This window comes from Gossypium hirsutum, chromosome A05 (genome assembly GCF_007990345.1).
Source record: "Gossypium hirsutum isolate 1008001.06 chromosome A05, Gossypium_hirsutum_v2.1, whole genome shotgun sequence".
In the NCBI taxonomy this organism is placed as follows: domain Eukaryota; kingdom Viridiplantae; phylum Streptophyta; class Magnoliopsida; order Malvales; family Malvaceae; genus Gossypium; species Gossypium hirsutum.
Genome location: NC_053428.1, coordinates 11706284 through 11729368, shown reverse-complemented (window position 1 = coordinate 11729368; position 23085 = coordinate 11706284). Strand labels below are relative to the sequence as shown.

Here is a 23085-nt window from a genome sequence, read left to right as displayed (position 1 = left end):
TAAAGAGTAAATTGATCTTATTAAAAAATTTATTTATTTTTACTGTTAAAAATTGTCGTGGTTGACAAAATTATCAAACAATAGTATATGGCATACCACATATACCTCGTTCTAATGTATAGGAACCAATTTTTAATAGTAAAAATAATGAAATTTTTAATAAGACCAATTTACTTTTTGATCTAAAGTACAATAATAAATTTTCCTATTTTTTTAATAGAAAATAATAAAATACAATTCAACTCTTGATTCAATTATTTTTATTAAACTTTTACCCAAGAATGAGACACCATCTCATAATTTGTCCCCACTTTCATATAAAACGAAAAACCCTTTGAGGATGGTTTCATCTAGTGATTGATTTTGATAGTTAAATCCTTTAAATGTGCCATAATTCCCTGTTTTTAGTAGTTAAATCCTTTTTACTAATTGTTCATGTTTCAATCATTAAGATGTTTTCAACTAATGATTTATTTTAATTAATTTGTGTTAAATTATAATCCTTTTAGACAGTTTTTTTTTTAATATTTTATGTTAAAAGTCTTGAAAGTATTTTAGTAGATTTTTCTGATGTACCTATCCGGTGGTTTCGAACTGGATCCTTTACTTCTACCAATAAAAAAAACCCTAAAATTACTATAAATAAAATCACACCAATTTAATTAAAAAAATTGGAACATAAAAAATATTAACAATTTTAAGTTAAAAATATTTGAATCATTTACTTACTCTTTTTTTCTTATTTATCTACTGATCTTAAAAAAGCCGATTATATTATATATAATTCTCTTTAATTTATTTTTTAAATTTATATATCTAAATTCTTAATTGAGATAGTTTCATAAGTTAATTGAGTATTAATTTGGTTGGAGAAATGAAAAAAATTAATATATTTATACTATTATTTAAGCTATTAATTGAATTGATGTTACAAATTAATCGATGCTAGTTTAATTGAAAAAATAATATAAAAATTCAGTTAAATTATCTGTGACAGCCCTAATTAGACCCTAGTCGGAATGTGATTTCGGGACCACAAAACCGAGTCACAAAAATTTATTTTTATTTTAATTGTATATATTTATGTGTGATAGTGTATGTGTGAAAAAAAATTAATTAAATGTTTAAAAATTAGTCTTAGGAATGTGAATTTTCTTGAAAGGACTTAGTTGAGAAACTTAGAAAAGATGATATGTAAATTGTAAGGATCAAATAACAACAAGGTGAGAAAGCATGGATTTGCATGTCAAAATACCCTTAATGCATGAAGTGGCCGGCCATGTGATGATGTTCCTCCACGAAGTCTAATTAAATATATATTATAATGGTAAATGACAAAATAATCTAAATAGAAAAATAGATTAATAAGAAAAAGATGAATAAAAGAAGAAATGGAAGGAGAGAGAAGTGTTCGTCTTCTTCTTGCAAAGCCGAACCTAAGTGAAGAAAGAAAGAAAAATTGTTAAAAGCATTCGGTCAATTTAAGGGTTAATCAAGGTAAGATTTCATGTTTTTTTTCATTAAATTTTATGAAATTTAGTTAGTAGACAAATCTATATTACAACCCATAGGTTGATTTTTCTATTTGGTGACAAAATGTGCATTCGGTTGTGATGTTTAGATGTTATGAGGATAGTGTTTGATGCTTTGGATGGAATATTAGAAAGATGAAGAATGATCTAGTTAATAGATATATGAACATTGGTATAAACTTATGAATAGATGTGGAGTTTTTATTTTTTTTAGTTAGAAACATTCGGTCAAATTGTTATGTGGAGGAACTAAATGTTTAAATGAAATAAAAATGATATTACATTTGAAACTGTATATTCGTACTTATAATTAAGTATATAGGTGATGTTGAATTTAATCTTGCACATTCGGCTATATAGGTATACACATTTGTGATATTATCTTTGATTGTATATAATCGACTAAATGAGTGATGTTGGCTTATAAGTTGAGTTTGATTCATGATTATATATATTTGAATGTAAACATATTTAAGATAATGTTATGTTTGGAAGTGATGATGCATCCGGCCTTGAGGTAATAGATGAATATTTGTTGAAGTTTTAATGTCTTGAACAATTACGGTTGTAAAATGTAATGAAAATTATTAGATTATATATGTGAGTAATTAGCAAGGGTGGTCGCCGTATATACAAATATATATATATGTTATATATGTATGTATAATTAAAATATTGATTGGATTATTGATAGTAATGTGATATTATGTGGTTATTAGCCGAATAACTCAAAAGCAAAAGGTAGAAAGATCAAATTTTACCATATGTTCCTTATGATATAAAATCATTAAAATTTGGATACAAATAACTAGCAAGGCGGTTAAACTAGTTAATTTATTTAATCAAGCTCAAGAACTCAAAGGAGGGGAATCAAGCAAGGGCAAAGCGAGGAGCATCGAGTAGCCGATTTGGAACCGTTTTATCCAACACAAGGTAAGTCCATAAGCATTTCTAAGGTTGATTAATTTATACATAAATGACTCTAGCGTATCATGAGAGAATTTCTTTTGTTAGGTATTCTTTTGGAGTGATATACATATTTATAATTGTGGCCATATATGCCAATTGAATTAAGTAAATTGTCTTATTATAATGGGTCAACATTGGCACTAAGTGTGCGGATTTGAATGGCACTATGTGTGCGGAATTGAATGGCACTATGTGTGCTGATTTGGATGTCAATACATGAGTGAATCTTCAAGGCACTATGTGTGCGGTGTAGCATGGCACTATGTGTGCGAATTTGTTTAGCACTATGTGTGCAAAATCGGTTGATGATATAAGAAGTATAGGGAAAGAATAAAGTGCTAGAGCTATTACTTGAAATATCGAAGTTGAGACATGAAACGTATATGCATGGATACATCTAGTTCATCATTGTTTCATACTTTGAAAAAAAAAGATTTAAACCATTTGGTTGTTTGATAGTCGATCGGATAGCAATATTTGGCTTATGGTTGGATCGATAATCTAGTTAATTGTAGCATAGATCAGTATGGCTGAAATAGTTGATCTTACATTATTTCTCTTATAATCTCATGTTAATGGTCTGTTTTATATTGCTTATGACTTACTGAGTTGAATACTCATTTGGTGTGTTTGCTTGTCTCCTATTTAGATTTCCTTGACCCATTTTGCATGCTTGGAATCATCGTCGAAGTCATCACACCAGCTTGCAACATTTTGGTACCCTCTTCTTAGTTGATCTAAATGAACATTTTGACATGTATAGGCTAATATGTATTAATTTTGTTTGAACTTTGATATGTATACTTCCAGCCATGTGAATATGGCTTAAATACTAAGTTTGAATTTGGTTATGTTTAATCATGGTATAAATCGTCTTGGTTATAATGTGTAATGCTATTAATGAATTATATATATATATAAATCTATACATATGTTTGAGTGTTGAAAATGCTAAGAAATATTGATTATGTGTTTTTGGGGTAGTTCGATTATGACACATTTATATAGGTGATTAATTGCAATTTGGCTATTGTATATGATATTAGTATTTAAATTGAGATAGCGTAATGGGTCGTCTGGTTATGTCTGAACATAACATAAAATCGTATGATATGGTTGTTATATGATGTAAACTTATGTAATGGTTTTGATTGAACTTGATAATGATTAATTATGTGTTCCGGCTATGTATGAATAAGGATCGTATATGGTAGTATAATGAATTATGCATTATTAAAGATGAACTTAACGAAATGAAGATGATAGAAGAAGATGCATGAAAATTTTACGAATAAGTATTTGGTTCGGTAATATCTCGTAACCCATTCCAGCGATGGAAACGGGTTAGGGGTGTTACATTATCACTAGATAATTGAAAATGAGATTAAGAGGTAATTAAATAAAATTTAAATATTTTCTACAAAAAAAAATTCATATAAAGTTATAAAACTGCCAACTACTCAACTCTTAAACAAAATTAAAGGAAAAAATACTAATACGAAAAAAAAACCCTGACTTTCCCAAATTCAACGACTCAACAATTTTTTCAATACTTTTCTCTCACTTCATTCAACAAAATTGTAATTTTTATTACTTTTTGATAAGTGTAGAAATATTATTTTTATATGATATTCTTTTATTATAAGGCTAGTTGTGTTTTATAGGTGTCCCAAAATGTAGTTTTGATTATGAAAAAAATTCAATGTGAACAAGTCTAGAGCTGCATATTTGTTAACTCACATTAGCGCTTCACGTGCAATTCTGAGGCCAATGTTTTCGCAGCATTAATTTAGTTTGCGATTGCTTTTCGACAAAGAAACGTAAAAACCTAGCAGAGGAGCCGTTGGATAACGAACAGCATCCATCAATTGAATACGAATTATTAAATAAAATAGATTCAGTCCAAAAATTCATATTGAACTAGAAGCAAAACTTTTTATGTAAGAAATTATTTTCTTTTAATGAGAGGTATATGAATAGTAAGTAGTTAAATTCAATATTGTAATATTCTTAATATTATCATTCATCGTTAAATTGTTTAATATTTATATTTAGGAGTAAAATTTAACGAAATTTTATTTTGTAATCTTATCTTATCACTTCATATAAAGTTAACTTATTCACTTCTTTAAAGATAAAAAAGAAATTTTATCAATACACGTCAAGATATCATTTCTTCAAGTTCCATCAGCTACTATACTTCTAGTTGATATATAGTATGCCACGCTACCCTTGCACTTGTGGAGTAGAGTGCTTGATCACCACAATTCATGCCCAATTCACCTTCCTCTTTAAAAATCTCCTCCCAACACTAATGTAAGGAGAGAGGATAATCTATCAAAAAATATATATATAGAGAGAGAGAGAGGGGATAAAAACATCATTTCAGTTGTAACACACTCAACAAACCACTATGAAGTATTTTCACAAAAGAAAAAAAGGGTTCACAAAAATTTTTGAAGAATAATTATTTTATATAAAATAAATAAATTTGTTTCCAAACATTAAAACACAAAAATACTTATCCCTTTTAGAAGATTGTCCACAATCTAAATTTACTGACTCTGTCCCCTGTGGCTGTGCACACCAAAATCTTGAGCCAATGAATGTTCAGAAAAATAGAGAATGATTCAAGGGTTTTTATTTTTTGTAATGGAGGAACTCGTATTTCTTTTTAGACTTTTCAACTCTAAATATTGGGGCTAATGGACTTTGTACATAAATGTTTCGAATATTATCAATAATATTTTATTTATATTCAGACCGGTCCAAGAGACAAGCAAAAACCTTTACCCATTTTGGTTTATATGCTAAAATTATATTATAATCTCTCGTAAATTAATAATTCAATTTAAATTCTTTAAATACAAAATTTTAGCCTGAATCTTCAAAAAAATTATAATTTTATCATAGCCTATTAACACAAATTTTCTTTGCTTTGCCTTTATATATATATTCTCAATTACCACTCTTCACGATCTTAAAAAATGAAAAAAAAAATGTAAGCAATTTCTCTTTTAATTTTAAATTTATGACATGTATCTAAATACATAAATGATTACTGTTTTTTAATTATATATTAATGATTAAATTTTAGTTCTTATATTTGAGTTCTATACTTTAATTATTGATATAATTTGATATCTCAACTTTATAATATTATTAGTTAGCTTAAATATTTTATTCTGATTAAAAGGTTTAATAAATTTTAAGAGTTGATAACACCATTAATTTTTTTTTGTTATATTTAAAGCTTGTTGTTATGTATTTTTTATGTGGCTATTAAATATTTTTTTTAATTTCAATGTTTTACACTGGTGAATTGAATAAAATAAGTTTAATAGTGTTAACAATTAAAATTAAATTTTTTAAATTTAAAAAGTGAAAAAATCACTACAGGAAAATAGGGCTTTAGCGGCGTTTTTAATGGCGTTTTATTAAAAAACGCCGCCAAAATTTTAAAATTCAGAGCAATAGCGGCGTTTTAAAAAAAACGCCGGTAAAAACAGAGCAACAGCGGCGTTTTAGTAAAAAATGCCGCTAAAACCATAGCATTAGCGGCGCTTTCAATAAAACGCCGCTAAAAACTGAGCATTAGCGGCACTTTCGGTAAAACGCCGCTAAAAACCAGAGCATTAGCGGCGCTTTTGCTAAAACGCCGCTAAAAATCCCATAACCCCTAAACCTCAAAAAGAATCATAACCTCTAAAACAATAATTATTAAAATTTATGATTATACAATATATTAAATATTTTCTTATATAATCATAAAAGAGATAGTATTGAATTTAAAATATTGAATTAATTATCATTATAGTTTAAGGTTTATGGTTTAAGATATATGGTTTAAGCAGGTTTAATTATGAGTTAACTATGGTTTAAGGTTTAGGAGTTAACTAGTATTTGAAGGTTTATGATGAATTCGGGGTTTATGGATTATGATTTAGGGTTTAAAGGTTAGGGTTAAAATTTAGATCAATGGGACAATTATTAACTTCTTAAGAGATAATTTCCTTTCCAGATTCTTACCTGGGATGCTATTAAGAAAGGGTGATTTTGAATGTGGAATTAGCATTTGTTAAACTATGTATAAATTCCAAGCTTATATAATATAGAAATATCTTACAGAGTGGACATTATAACTAGAGTGTTCCAATAGAGAATTAATTGTTTTTATTAAAGTTATGTAACTTTGTATAAATAATAATGCTATTGTGTATTTTTAATTATCTATTTTTTGTTTAAATATATTTAGATTAAATTAATAGAATGTCTGAAATAAAATATGTTAAAAATTAAGTTTAGGTTAAGGGTTTAAGGAAATTAATGATACTATTAGCTAGAAATTAACTGAAGAACATTTGGATTTTACTAAGATTCATGTTATTTTGTATATACGTACTCATAATATTATTTAATATAAGAATATAAACATATATTTATATATATATGTGTGTGTTTTAATTTGTACTACACTAACATTGGCCACACGAATTCCCAAAAATATGTTTATTATGGTTTAGGGTTAACAATTTTTTAGAGTACTTTATAGTTTGGGCTTTATGGTCTAGGAGTTATGGTTGGTTTAGGGGTTACCGAATGGTTTTGGGGTTTAAAGTTTGGGGTGAGGTGTTTTGTGTTTGTGGTCTAAGGTTTAGTGTTTAGAGTATTAGATTTAGGGTTTTAAATTTAGAGTATAATTTTGGATTTTAATTTAGAAGATAAATGTATATAAGATAAATATATATAAAATGTTATTTTAAAAAATATATAAATATATATATGAAAAGTGGTTTAGTGTGCAATTGTGTACATGAACTGTAATTTGATCTAGATCTTGTAAAATATTTACACGTTATTGATATAATAAACAGCATCATGTTTTATTTAATTAATTTATATGCATACATAATATGTATTTTAAAATGTGTATTAAATCAAAATTAAAGTTTCAACTATAGTTAGGGTTTTAGGGTTTATATATAATTTAAAAGAAATTCTAAATATATAGTTTTAAATTTTGATCAATTTCTATAAAATATTCAGGTATTAGCGGCGTTTATACATAAAACGCCGCAAAAGATAGAAAATAGCGGCGTTTTTTTAGAAAACGCCACAATATTTCATTATACATTAGAGTAAAATGGCGTCGTTTCCTCTGAATAGTAGTTGCTTTAGCGGCGTTTCTATAATAAACGCCACAACGCGTATTAGAACGGCGTCGTTTTATAGTGTAGATAAAATAGGTGTTACTGGCGCTTTGCTGAAAACGCTGCAAAAGGTCTTATTAGCGGCGCGTTGATGAAAACGCCACAAATTTTCCTTATTTGAAACGGTGTCGTTTTTTCTCTCCTGAGGTTTATGCCCTTTACCCGAAATCGGTTTCATTTTTTTGCTAAGTCATTTTCCCCCATCTCGTCTTCCTTCCCCAAATCATCCCCTAATTCCCCAAACCCGAAATCCCTAACATTTTCCCCAAGTTCCCTTTTTTTCCCTTAATCTGTTCCCCCATACCCGAAATCCCTAACTATTTTCCCTTTCCTCTCGTCGACGGTCAGATGCTTCATGGGTTTGAAATGGTTAGTTTTTTAGTCCCCTTTAGATTAATGTGTAGTTACTGTATTACTTGCCTTTTATTTTTTTTTGGAATTAAGCTTAATTGACTGAACTTGCTATTTTGAACAACCACTTCCTTTCTTGATATGTAGTGTATGCTGGAATTTTCTTACGTCTTCTTCTCTTGTAGACTTCTCTGTCATTCGTGTAATTAAATGTTATTCATGGAGAACTTGCAACTCGTTTTTAGCACATTACCTCTGCTCTGATTTGTTCAGTTGCTATAGTAGTCCATTGGATCTGAAATCTTATTCATGTTAAAAGATATGGATTTCAGTTACGGGAAGCTGAATCAACCATCTAATAGGCAAACAAATAGATGATCGAGGGATGAATCTGATGATGAATCTGACGAGGAGGATGACCCTAATGAGACGGACTTGTGGAAGAAAAGAAGTATTTTTTTTGAGTTACCTTATTGGGAGCATCACATATTACGCCACAATCTTGATGTGATGCATATTGAGAAGAATGTCTGCGAGAACATCATCCGGACAATTTTGAACGTCGATGGTAAATCAAAAGATAATCTTCAAAGTCGACTTGATTTAGTTCACATGGGAATTAGGCGTGATTTTCATCCCCAAGTACTTCCTAATGGAAAATATTGGTTGCCGCCTACAATTTTTGCAATGTCAATGGAAGAGAAATAAATGTTCTGCACGGTGTTGAAGGATATAAAGGTTCCGGATGCGTATTCATCAAATATATCTCGATGTGTAAGTTTTAAAGATCGAAGACTATATTCATTAAAATCACATGACTATCACATCTTGATGCAAGATCTACTTCCAGTTGCTTTACGGTGCTGTATGTCAAAGAAGGTAACGTCCTGTATAATTGAGCTGTCCAATATAATGAAAGCAATTTGTGGCAAAGTTTTGAATGTTGAAGAACTTGAAAAAGTACAAGATCGGGCCGCTTTGACATTATGCAATTTGGAGAAGATCTTTCCACCTTCCTTCTTCACTATTATGGTGCACCTTGTCATTCATCTCCCTCGTGAAACAATAATTGGTGGGCCGGTTTTCTATCGTTGGATGTATCCAATTGAAAGGTGCTAATTTATTTCAAAGGCATTCACCTTTATACCTATAGTTACCAGTTTTGATAATGTTGTATATGGTGTTTAGGTTCCTAAGCAAATTGAAGTCTTATTGCCGTAACAAGCGTTATCCGGAAGGATCAATTGCTGAAGGCTACTTGGCAGAGGAGTGTATGACATTTTGTTCTAGATATTTAGATGTTGAAACAAGATTGAATAGACCAAGTAGAAATGCCGGACTCAATGATCCTAACTTGGACAAAACTTATTTATTTCAAAGTTATGGAGAACCAATGGGCAAAGTTGAAATTGTAGAATTAGATGACCGATCTTGGATACAAGCACATAGATATGTTCTTTTCCACCACGATGCACTTGAACAATTACGCAAGTAAGTTCTAGAATATGATAAATATTCTTCTTTTTTTGATTTGTTTATTTTTTAACGAATTAAACATGTGTTTAACATAGTGAGTACAAACAAATCTTAAGATCTCGTCCATGCTCACGAAGATTACAACATCGCGAGATTAATAGGTTATTCGCAGAATCTTTTCATGAATGGTTAAGCCAAACGGTATGCAACTCAACATTTTGTTGACAAATAATAATGTTTTCTCATAACATTTATAATTACTCAATTTACTTTTGATTCAATAGGTTTGGAGTGGGAATATCGTTAATGACGAAGTTAAATGGCTTTCCCAAGGTCCGAATCGAGTAGTAACAAGATATAGTGGCTTCATCATGAATGGATTCAGATTTCATACCAAATATCGCGAGAGATTGAGGAGAACTCAAAATTGTGGAGTAGTTGTTAATTCTTTAATTACAAGTTACGCTAGTGCTAGGGACAGTAATCCTGTCGAGGGAAATGTGGAGTATTATGGACTTCTAACCGACATTATTGAGTTGGATTATTATGGAAAATGGAAAGTTGTCTTATTTCGATGTGATTGGGCTGATGCTAATACTGCTCGCGGAATTAAAAATGATCAGTTTGGTTTTACAATGGTGAATTTCTCTCGATTGATTCACACTGGAAAACATTTGATAGACGAGCCGTATGTATTTTCTTCTCAAGTTAAACAAGTTTTTTACTCGAAAGATCCAATTGATGAGGGTTGGTACGTTGTACTCCGAAACACCCGTAGTGACTTGTTTGACATGGGGAATGGAAGTAGAGATGACATCGGTGAAAGATCAGAAACTTTGCCTTTTCCAGAACAAGACTTAGATGAAAATATCCCTAGTACTAGTACACAATTTCAATGGGTTCGTCAGGATGTAGACGAAGATATTTACGATTTATGATGTAGTAAGATTTTATGATTTTTTATTTATATGTAATGTTACAATATTAACATTGGTCATGTTATATAATTTAACTATTTTATATTTACTATTGTTGTTATTTCTTACTAAAATTTTATCTATTTTATGTGTTGCAGGAAAAATGCCTAGAAGAAGATTAAGAGATCTTAGTATTGTACAGAATACTACAAATTCGGAAGAAGTAAGTACTGAACAACAGACAGTTGTTGGATCTTCAAGCGTGCCGGAGACACTTGACGAGTCTGTGGAAATTCAAAGTAATGTTAAGTTTATTTTACAAATTGTATTAAATTTTATTACTGATTTATTTTTAAATTTCAATATAGTAATAATTTATTATTTTTTAGCTGAAAATGGTGGGACGCGCAGAGGTTGAGGACGTACGCTCCTAACAGATTTATATAACTTAAATTCTGTCGAGCATGTCAAAGTAACTAGAAACAGCCATGGTCAGCCAGTTGGACAAGAAGCTCGACTTTTAGCAGGCTATTTGGGCATTATAGCACGAAATGCCAATATGTTGCCCATCAACTACGAATCATGGCATAACATGCCTGATAGCAATAAAAATCAAGCTTTCTCTAATATTAAGGTAACAAAACATTAATGTAATTATAATACTTTTGTTTAAGTTTCATTTATATTTACTTCCTAAACTTGAGTTTTTTAGGATAGGTTTGCTTTAGAGGTCTCTGATGCCTATATCAAGAAGGCATTGGGTAAAAAATGGAGAGACAATAAAAGCATTTTGAAAAAAGAATATTTTAAAAACCCATAAGCCTCGAAGAAAAATTGCAAAATGTCCCACTGGGAATGCTGAGGTACCAATGGGAAGATGCGGTTCGATTTTGGAATTTGAAGAAATGAGAGGTATTATGTACTTGCAAACTCTTATAAATTTTTCGGTTTATAGTATTTACTATATACGTAATAGTAATTTCATTATGTAGGACCGTGAGCGAGTTGGAACAAGCAGCAGGGAAAAACAAAAATTTACGCACACGGCAGGGTCGAAAAGTTTTGCTTGTGTAGCTCAGGCCGAGGTACTATGGATTTATTAAATCTATCAAGTATTAATAACTTTTTACTATTAAATAATATTTTTACTACTATATTGTAGGAAGCCTCGTCTGGTCAAAAAGTTGGACGCCTTCAACTTTTTGATATTACGCACAGGAAAAAAGATGGAACTCCGATGTCATCTGAGGCTGCAGAAATTATGGTATATTTACTTAATAAAAATTGATTCATTATAAATATTTATAATATCTAATTATAATGTTTTAATTCGTTGTTTTTATTAGTGTAATTTAAATAATGTTATGTTGTATTCCTTTTCATTGTATATTTCGTTTCTAACTCTTTAACTGATTTATTAGGAGAAACTAAAAGATAAGAAGGCAGAGTATGAAGCGACTGCTTCGACTAATAGTTCTGTTAATTTTGAGGATATTGATAACAGAATTATTAATGAAGTTTTGGGTCCTGAAAGGTATGGTCGGGTTAGATTTCAAGGATCCGGTGTTAACCCGACCCAATATTTTGGATCCACCTCGCACCAATACATGCCTTCCGGGAGTCAAAGTCAAGCTGAAGTTCAGAGGTTAAAAGATCAGATAGTTCAGATACAAGCTAGCACAGATGAGAAAATTTCTCAACTTAGAGCGGAGGCAGCAGCGAGGGAGGCTGAGGCAGCAGCGAGGGAGGCGGAGCAGAACAGGAAATACAATGAACTCCAGCATCAGCTTCAGTCTATGATGACTATGTTCCACCAATTTCAACATTCGCCATCATAGACATTTGTTTTCTTGTAACTTTTAACATTATTTTAAAAATATTTTGAATATTCATTTACAATTTATATAATATATTTATCGTATAATTTTTTATTATTTAAATTTGCGTGTTTTGGTTGGGTTGGATTTCATGATATATTTGTTGTTTTTTATTGAATTTCTTGCAGGAGGGTTGAATATAGGTGTAAAAATACATATTGCAAAACTGCGCAAATTAGCGGCGTTTTTTAAAAAAGCGCTGCTAAAGGTCCTGGTCATTAGCGGCGTTTTTTTATAAAAGCGCCGCTAAAAGTACAGGTCGATAGCGGCGTTTTTTAAAAAAGCGCCGCTAAAAGTACAGGTCTATAACGGCGTTGTAACAGCCTAATTTTCAGTGGTATCGAGAATAGAGATTTGAGATCACTAAATTCGACGGGTGAGTTAAAAATTTAATAAATTAATACCTATGAGTCAAATGCGAATATAAAAGCATTTTTGAATTAGTGAATTTGGTGATTTAAAAGAATTAATTAGGTAAATTGGGTCGAGAATGAGGTATCGAGACCTCAACTTCATAAATCGAGCTATAAATATTTTTAGAAATATTTATGGAGTGTTGGTGAGGTAGTATTAAATTTTAGTCAGAAAATTTTTACGTTTGGGTGGTTAATTAAATAAAAAGGACTAAATTGAAAAGGGTGTAAAAGTTGCTAGAAGGATTAAATAGCTCAATTGTCAAATGAGGAAGGACCTAAAGTGAAAATAGTCCTAAAGGAGATATTTTGGGCGGCAATAGCTGAGAAAAATCAGGAAATGGATGAAATAAGGGCAAAATTGGAAAATTGCCAAAATTGGTTAAATAAAAATGGGACTAAATTGGAATATCTAGAATTCTCTTCATTTCTCTTCATATTCATCAGCTGAAAAACAGCCATGGAGGAGGGTTCAAGCTGGTTTTCATACTCTAGCTTCATGTAAGTTTAATTCTTGCTTTCTCCTTGAAAGTTTTATGTTTTTGTGACTTTTACAACTAGGTCCACTTGTTGAATTCATTAGTTTTTGATTCTATGAAAGAAATTGAAAGTTTTTATGAATATGTGCTGGAAGTATATGATGATTTGGCATGGAATTAGAGCTTTAAATTATTTATATGCTGATTTTATTGAAAGAATTGAATAGAAAGTGAATGTTTGGGACCTAATTGTAAAAGAGTTTAAAGTTAAAGTTTCATATGGAAATTCTGCATTTCAAAAATTATGAAATAACTTAAAATGTCTAGAAAAAGTGTTAATTGAGAAAATTATCTTAATTGAGGGGTTAATTGAGCAAGGACTGAATTGTATGAATTGTGAAATTTGGGGCAAAATGGAAATAAACATTTTGCACTAAAACTGATTTAGACAGCAGCAGTAGTCTAACTTTGAAAAATCACTAAAAATTATAGAAATCGAATTAGAGGATGAATAAAATATGAAATTAAAGCTTATTGAGTCTAGTTTCTTATAAAAGAAATTATGTAAGCAATGGAATTGTAAATCATCAGATACAATAACTTTTGTGAGACAATGTCAGAATGATTTCGAGTTCCCCTGTTCTGACTTTGGAAAATCATAAAAAATTGGATAAAAATAATTAGGGGCTTAAATTTATATGTTTAGAATCCTGAATGAGTCTATTTTCAAGAGAAACAAACGAGGACATCATTAGAATTCTGTACAAGAAGATAATTAATTTTTAGTGAAGAAGGGTAGGAACTGTCAGACAGCAGAACAGGGGAGACTTCAATGAATAAACTGTATTAATTGGCCCAACCAAAAATTATGAAATTTTTATGGTAAGAAGGTATATGAGTCTAGTTTCAGAGAAAATTAGCGTATCTTAATTTGGAGTTCTATAGCTCAAGATAAAAATAATTTAGTGACTATGACACAGATGGATAGCTTGAATATTCACATAAGTAGATAATGAAAATTATGGATAATGTTACTTACAAGTGTGTTGTTTATACTAAGGATGTGGATGGAGAGGAGGAGGAGAAAAAATATACATATATATGAATGACTCGTGTATAAATTGATCACATGCCCGGTTATAATAGATGAGTGTTGGATTAGAAATGATATAATGTTTTATTTGGAATATTTATTATGAAATTATGATTATCGTTATAATACAAAAATTGAACTTGTGAGTTTATATGACTAAATTTTAGTGATTATTTGTTAATTTTATGAATTTTATGATGAGTTATTTCATATGTATTGATGATAAAATCGTGAATAATGTAAAAGCATGAAAATTGAATAAATGATCAAATTGAGCATTTCAGTTCAGTGACAAGATGAATTGAAGGAAAAGACCATGGTTGGACCATGGAAACAAGTGATAAGTGATAGCTTCGGCTACACTTATCTTATCAAGGACAAATGAAAGTGATAAGTAATAACTTCGACTACACTTATCTGATTAAGGACAAGTGAAAGTGATAAGTGATAGTTTCGGCTACACTTATCTGATCAATGGCAAATGACAACTGAAAAGTGGTAGCTTCAGCTACCTGATCAGTGAAAAGTGGTAGTTTCAGCTACCTGATCAGTGAAAAGTGGTAGCTTCTGCTACCTAATTAGTGAAAAGTGGTAGCTTCGGCTACCTGATCAGTGAAAAGTGGTAGCTCCGGCTACCTGATCAGTGAAAAATGGTAGCACCAGCTACCTGATCAGTGAATAGTGGTAGCTTTGGCTACAAGTGACAAGTGACAAGTGATTTCTGTATAAGACCATATCTGGGATAAGGCATCGATGTGATATATGCTACTGTATAAGACCATATCTGGGATATGACATCAGTGAGATATGTGATTACGTGTAAGACCATAGCTGGGCTATGGCATCATTATGTAAAGATGTGTAAGACCATAGTTGAACTATAGCATCGAAAAAAAAACGAAGTACTCAATTCCGTAAGATGTTCACTAATTTGAAGAAGTTTGGTAAGTATTACATGGAATTATGTGACATAAGGAAATACGAGTTGATGAGACATGAGCATAAAACTTGGTTGATGGATGAATTCATTTGTGATTATATATTTCTACGCCTTGAGTGTATTATCCGTATGAATTGGTACTCCAAATGAGTTAATGAGAAAACTTCTAGTATGAAATAATCTGAGTTCGAAATGAAATATCATGAAAACGTACTTGAAATACATTGGTATGTATTGTATATGCTATTTGAATTCATAAATGTGGAAAGCAAATGTATGTGGAAATATAAGATGATGATATTTGTACATGAAATTTATTGATGAATACGTACATCAAAATTTATATGATAAATTTTAGTGAACATTGAAATTGGGCTCAATAAGTGATTTGGCAATTTAAATCGTAATTGGTAGGAAGAGTTAATGAATTGCATATTTATGAATTGTTACACGTATTTGTCTGAAATATGAGGAAGTAATGGTAATTGATACATGGAAATATGAAACTATGATATATATAAAAACATGGAATATGTTTGATAAATGTGTTCATTCATAATTATAGAATTATGTACCTCATGTGTGCTATTTGCATAAAGATGATATTTCAAATACTTTAGTGAATAAAGCTTAAATATGAAATAGTATGAAATCGAAACAAATTGTTATGAAAATGTATTTAAATTATCTGTAAGTGTTTCGTGCTTCTCGGTAATGCTCGTACTCTATTCCGGCGACAGATACGGGTATGGGGTGTTACAGGCGTTTTTATAAAATCGCCGCTAAAGGTCTTGGTCTTTAGCGGCGTTTTTATAAGAGCGCCGCTAAAAGTCTATTTTCCTGAATTAAATTTCTAAAATTAAAAATATGGGGATTAAATTTAAAATATATGAAGAGTACTGTGAGGACTTTGCAAATATCATGAGTTTCAAAATTTCACTCTATTTTGATCTAAAAAAACAAATTAAACCAACAGAAAGGCAGGTGATAAGAGTCATATTTATTATTATTTAAACATCAACAGTTTTTAGGAAAAAATTATCAAACACGATCTTAACTTTAAATTTACAACATTTCCACAATAGTGAAAAAATCAAAGAAAATAGATTCTTACTTAGCCCTACAATAAATTAAATTAAGAAATCCCATTACAAAAAGCATGCATTTTAATATTTAGCATTGTTTTATAAAATCCTCTAAGCGGAAATAAAGAATAAAAGAAGATAAGAAGAAATAATTAATTCAGCTGTTAGGGTTAGCTGACTACCATCGCCACATGGGACCTATATAAATAACATAAATCACTTCTCTCATGTGAATGTGAAGAGCTTTTCACCAAATTATGAGGAAATAATTTTTATATATATCGCAGATTAAGTTGCATACTTGTATTAAATGTTGGAGGCTTAAAACTAGAGATTAAAAATTTGGTAGCATAAATAGAATTTTGCTTCTTTAACTTTGATTGGGAATGGAAGAAAACAGTCTCCTACTTAACCCGGCAATAAATGAAATTAATGTGATGGTTAAGGTGGAAACTTCAACATCCAAATTCAATTTAGTGTTTAATATATATAAAAATAAAAGAAACTCTGATTGGGACGTTGGATTTTAAAGGTTGGGTAGGTGTCCCTTTGCGACGGCCACTTGAAGTTTGCTGCCCCATCTCATAATGTCTCATCCTTTATTTATTTATTTATTTGAGAATATCCTCTACTTTATTAGATTTAAATTTAATTAGAGGAGTTTAGGAAATTGAGATTGGTAAGTAATATAAATATTTATATTTGAAAATAAATAATAATATAAATAAGAGTTGAAAAAGGCGTAAAAGGTTTGGGAAGACATAAAAGTTGAAAGTTAGTAATAATAGAATAATACCTTTGTTGGTTTAGGCGGGTTCATGCCTGCACCTTAAAAGAATTGGATCCAAGTAAAACCTAAGGCAACTTCTCTAAATCATCCTTAACGGGGCCCACTAAAACTATGTGAAGAAACATTTCTCTATTCTGCTATCAACTTTGTAAAAGTTACTACCAACATACATACAAATTTTCTCCATCCAAAACAAAAAACAAGCTTCAAAAGTTACTTAAGGATTTAATTAATCCATGTTTACAAATGAGAAATGCATGAAAGGTTTAAACAGTATTTAGGGTCCTCTGGAAAAGAAAAATTAATTTGTCAAATTAATTATATCGTAATGTTGAAGAAGAGCCACTATCCATAAAAGATCTTAAATTCAGCAGTTAAGTAATAACTGTATTCTGAGACTAATCAACTTTGTCTATCTACATCCCAACTGTCTAAACCCTCTAAACTCATAAAACTTAAATGAAACTCTCCCTTTTTTTAACTGTCACACATGATGCACTATGTCCATCAACTCCCCCACACATAATTTAACTGATTAAATTTAAGATAAATAAACAAAAGACAAGAGTTCTTTTTCTTTTTCTTTTTCTTAGTTTCCTGCAATTTTTCCCCCTCAAAAGGAGAGTTAACCATAGATAGATTCAAATGTGAAACAGCAAGATCTTTGAACAGGAAAAGAAGTTTCATTCATTAGTTCCTACATTTTGATTTTTTTTTTTTAAAAAAATTTCTCTCTATCGTCCTTCTGTCGTAGCGGAGACACGATGAATCTTCTGTGTCTATTATTTCCCATGTGGGCATGTTCCTTCTCTTTGTTTTCACTCTTAATTCATGCCCGACCACAGTCAACTGTTCCCTTCACATCCGCTTCTGTTCTTCCTTCTGAACAAGAACCCATTTCTCAGTTTTCTTCACAGATGGAAGCTGTTTCTCCAGGTTTTTCAACTCTACGTTTTTTTTTTTTGGCTTTGAGTATGCAATCTGTTCTTCATTTCTCCTAAATGGGGTTGTTTCGTTTGCTTGCTTCAGATGGTCTAGATTTCTGCATTACTCTACTGTTATTATTACGTTTTTCTCTTATTTCCCAGGATTTAGCACATATTGTGCACTGTACCTATAGGCTTATGATTTTTCAGTAGTTTGGCTGTTAGGAATAATTGCTAATTCCATTAAAGTGGCCAAAGTTAACTTGTTTGGAATAGTAAACAACAATTTGTTTGTGTCCATTTAAGTGCCCCATTTCTTTTATTTATTTTTGAAAGTATAGTTCTTTATGCAAACAAGAATGAAGGATCTTTTCCTTCCGTTTACCTACAGATATGCTAATTTAAATAATCATGTTAATGGTAAAGCAGGGGTGGCTGTTGTTCGAGTAGTGCACCACCAGGATCTAAACAAGAGAATTCTTATAGCTCTAATTGTTGCCTCCACTCTCCTTGCTGGAATATTGCTCTTTTTGTTATGTTTCTGGATATGTAGACAGAAAATCTTGAACAACTCCAATGGGAAAAGCAAACAAAAAAACCTAGGTATCTTTTTTTTTTTTGTCTCACTTAATCACCTTATGTTTTTGGCTTTCAAGTTTTCACCTCGAGGTTAAGATTATGGCTTGCTTACGCTTCTTGTCTTCCAATTTCAACTCTGTTCTTTGTTTTGGTTTTCGCTACGCAATCTGCAGAACCTACAAAAGCACTTTCATTGAGTCCAATTGTGGATCGTTTTAATTCCTTATGGATGGCTGGGAAAAAGGGGTCAGTAGCTGTCATCGAGTATCGGTTATTGGAAGCTGCAACAAACTGTTTCGGGGAAAGTAATGTTTTGGGTGAGGGCGGTCGTGGACGTGTCTATAAAGCTCGCTTCGATGACAAATTTCTTGCTGCTGTGAAAAAATTAGATAATGGAGGAGTGGATGCTGAAAGGGAGTTCGAGGTAACATTTTGTGCCCGACTGAAATAGATTTTTGATATCTAGTTTGTGTGCATCTGATACATCCTTCCTGGGTTTATTGCAATGTGCAGAATGAGGTGGACTGGCTGGTCAAAATTCGGCATCAGAATGTTGTATCGCTTTTAGGTTACTGTATCCATGGTGAAACAAAGTTACTTGTATATGAAATGATGCAAAATGGTTCTTTGGAGAGTCAGTTACACGGTATATGAACTCCTTTTCTTTATCCCAAAGTCACAAAGAATAGTGAAAATTAGTTGAAGATGGCTAAAGTTTGTCTTTTGATCTAATTTTATTGGTTTGGACATTATAGGACCTTCTCAAGGATCAGCTTTAACCTGGCATTTACGAATGAAAATTGCAATTGATGTTGCTAGGTGAATTCTCCATATCCGATTCTGTTCTAATCTCTTACTCTGATTCATTGCTTATCTGTTGTTAATTTGGTTTGAAATGTCTGATAGAGCGTTAGAGTATCTTCACGAGAACTGCAATCCACCAGTCGTCCATAGAGATATAAAGTCATCTAATATCCTTCTCGATTCCAACTTCAATGCTAAGGTAACATTATGCATGACAGACATGAAAGCTCGTGTCTTTACGGATCTTTCTTGAAATGTCAACTTTGAATGGTTCCCTTAACTATCTTTTCATTGATTCAGCTATCGGACTTTGGCCTTGCTGTGACTACTGGATCTCAGAACAAAAACGTTAAGTTGTCCGGAACATTGGGCTATGTAGCTCCAGAGTACCTCTTAGAGGGTAAGCCAAAGCTCTTTATGCTTCAATAAGTAAGAAATTACGAATGAGATCCGCTAAGTTTTCTAGTTCAATACGTCTTTTTGCAAACACAACATACAGAAATGCGTTTTCTAGTTCATGAAATCCTTGAGCAATTACGAATCTACAGAAAGATGCAGGAGACATAGTTGTTCTTCCTTCCTAAATGGCTCCATAAAAGAGAGATTTTAGTACCAGATGTAATCTCACTCTTTGATAGAGTAAAAACCTGATTGTTTCTCAGGTAAATTGACCGATAAAAGTGATGTATATGCTTTCGGAGTTGTACTTTTGGAGCTGCTAATCGGAAAGAAACCGCTAGAGAAAATGTCACCAACTCAGCACCAATCTCTTGTTACATGGGTAATTTCTTTGGACCATACATTTTGAATTTCTTTCAGCCATGGCTTAATACTTCATTTATATACTATTTTTATAGGTCATGCCCCAGCTTACCGACAGATTGAAACTTCCGAAGTTAGTTGATCCAGTAATAAAAGACACAATGGATTTAAAGCACTTATATCAGGTACATGGAAAATTATTTTATTCGCATCGTCATATGCCCATGTTCTCTTTATAAGCATCAAATTATGTCATTTGTGAACAGGTCGCTGCTGTTGCGGTGCTGTGCATACAGCCCGAACCAAGTTATAGGCCACTCATAACTGATGTCCTGCATTCTCTCATCCCTCTTGTACCGATAGAACTCGGAGGTTCGTTAAGACTTACATAGCCGGTCGGTGCCTCCTCTCTTCCATCTCTTTCGTGTCGATTATACAAATTCTGAACTTGTGACCATGATGTCTTGAATTTTGATTTTGCATCTACCCTTCTTTGATACAACACTGCATTTGGTAGACTAGTTTTCCCTCATTCTTTTCCAAATGAACCTTTTCTTCGAGGATCTGATGCAATTTCATCATGCCATGGAAGTGTCTTTTTGGTGATTTTCTGATGTTACAACGTAGAATTTATATTCCAAATACAGATATTTAACATCATCTGTTTATTACTCTGATCCTTGTACTGAAAAAAAAAAAGGGAATAGAAAATGAAATTCTCGATTAAGGATGGCACTTAATTGTTAAAACATTATTCAGTTTGATCAATTTTGTGGATTAGGATATTTAACGAATTTGGATAAGAATGTTTTTTTTTTTTGAAGATGGATAAGAATTTTTTAATCTTTGATATTCAAATCTACTTTGATTTCTATTCATATATTGTCAAATATTCAAGTCCATTTTATTTAAACAAACAACTTAAGACAACTTAAAATGATTAAAAGGGACAAATTCTTTGTTGGGCAGTCTAAATTTAATAAATGTAACAGAATAATTAGAATTATGATATGATAATCTTACTTAAATCTTTTCTAATTTGGTATTTTTGCAAAGTCTTGTATATAAACAAAATAATTTTCGTATTTTCCAATGTGGTTTATAAAATTAGTTAGCAACTAGAATTAGATTCACTTGAAAAAGGGGAATTGCCTAAGCCTAAGCCTAAGCCTAAGCCTAAGCCAAACCAAAGCCGAAGCATTGAATTTTGTCTACTTCCCCTATGCGGAATATTTCCAAATAAGAAAGGAATGATAAAGCTTTGCAGGCAATGCCAATGTATCTTGAAGTATTCGACGGTCGGTGTTGACCTTATGAAATGGTTTCAGGCTTTGCTAATAACACCCCTACACAAAAATAACATTAATTTCGACTATATTTAAGAATTTATATAAAAAAATTATTTTAGTTTTTTATTTGATTTTTTTTCTTTTTTAGTTCTTTAATTTATAGTTTTTGTCAAATCATCTTAAAATAGATAAAAAAATTAACTTTTGTTATCTTTGTTAATGTGGCATACACATGAATTACTATGTGAATAGCATGTCGACATTTAATTAATTTCTTAAGATTTAAAAAATATAAAAAATATTCTTTTATAATTTTATACATTTTTAATAAATTTAAAAATAATTTTTATATATTTAATTGAATTTTTAAAATTTTAAAAAATTAATTAAATATTGACGTGTCATCTACATGTATACCACATCAATAAAGTTAAAAGATGTTAACTTTTTTATTACTTCCGAGATGATTTAAAAGATATAAATTTAAGAATTAAAAAAAGATAAAAATTAAACAATGAGTTAAAATAATTTTTTTAAAAATAAAATTGGAGTGAAAAAATAATCATAATTTAAATTAATTTATATCCAAATGAAATGAAATGGGTCCAACAATTAGAAATGTTTTTATGTGAAAAAAAGGAATATGCCACGTGATGAGCCAAAAAATAAGTATAGTTCCCCGTAGGAATAAGAAGTTCTCATTAATATTAGATTCCAATGGCATGACATGTTTGTCCTTGTAAATGAAGACAAAATTATGAGTAATGCGTGTGCTTGAATTTTAACATCATTGCCACGATATTATCAATGAATCAAACCAAAACAAGAAGCAAACTAATGAAAGAAATTTTCATAGCTGTTTAAATTGGAAGGATATTCTCGACCGTCTCTAGGAAACGGCAGTGCCTTGAAATACTTCTCCGATTATAATCATAATCATTATAATCATAATCATTCTCATCCTCCCCCCCCCCCAAAAAAAAAAGAACATGGTGTTTTCAAGTTGGATTTGCAGTAAAAACGCCAAGAACCTCTTTGTGAAGATTGTTCATCCAGGAGGTCACGTGGAGCTCCATGACCGGCCTATCCTTGCGGCGGAGATAATCTACCGGAACCCAAGATGTGTGGTGGCTTACCCGCATGTTTTCCAGCAACCATGCGCCATTGTTGCACCTGAGACTGAACTAATGCTGGGTCAAAAGTTCTATGTGGTGCCCATAAGCACTATCCGAAAGCTTCAACGACTCTCCAACAAGTATTCGCCTAGTCCTACACCAAGAAGAAGCAACTACCAGCAAAGCGAGGAATCACAGGATCCAGTCAACGATGATTCCAGTACTAGGTGTTGGTTCTTTACGAACAAGAATAATAAAATTCCATATTCCAGCCTGAACCATAGTTTGGAGGATGAAGATTCGAGTGCAGATTCCAGTGCGGAAAAAGGTGTTCCCAAAGGTTTGGAGGAGGAGGATGGATCATGTTTCGATGACAAAAGTTGCTTCGCTTGCTTGATGACAGGTGCTAAGAGCAGTCACGATCATCATAAAGCCTGTGATGGCGATGATTCTGCTGAGAAAACCAGATTGCCTGGGA

At 31.3% G+C, this 23085-nt stretch overlaps 1 protein-coding gene and 2 long non-coding RNA genes across 3 annotated transcripts; all 3 read left to right on the top strand.

Annotated features, from left to right (window-relative positions):
• Nucleotides 1-1397: 1397 nt before the first annotated feature.
• On the top strand, nt 1398-3265 carry LOC107961320 (uncharacterized). Its single transcript, XR_001701255.2, has 3 exons — nt 1398-1497; nt 2380-2465; nt 3151-3265. It is a non-coding gene; the product is annotated as an uncharacterized lncRNA (long non-coding RNA).
• Nucleotides 3266-11483: 8218 nt separating this feature from the next.
• On the top strand, nt 11484-12053 carry LOC121229333 (uncharacterized). The gene is made up of 3 exons (XR_005927068.1): nt 11484-11540; nt 11618-11719; nt 11877-12053. It is a non-coding gene; the product is annotated as an uncharacterized lncRNA (long non-coding RNA).
• Nucleotides 12054-17620: 5567 nt separating this feature from the next.
• Nucleotides 17621-20930, top strand: LOC107958444 (probable receptor-like protein kinase At1g80640). Its single transcript, XM_016894217.2, has 10 exons — nt 17621-18068; nt 18488-18661; nt 18811-19061; nt 19151-19283; nt 19393-19456; nt 19544-19640; nt 19742-19841; nt 20104-20222; nt 20299-20388; nt 20470-20930. The coding sequence occupies exons 1-10, from the start codon at nt 17897-17899 to the stop codon at nt 20593-20595; spliced, it is 1326 nt and encodes a 441-aa protein (XP_016749706.1). The 5' UTR covers nt 17621-17896; the 3' UTR covers nt 20596-20930.
• The last annotated feature ends 2155 nt before the right edge of the window (nt 20931-23085 follow it).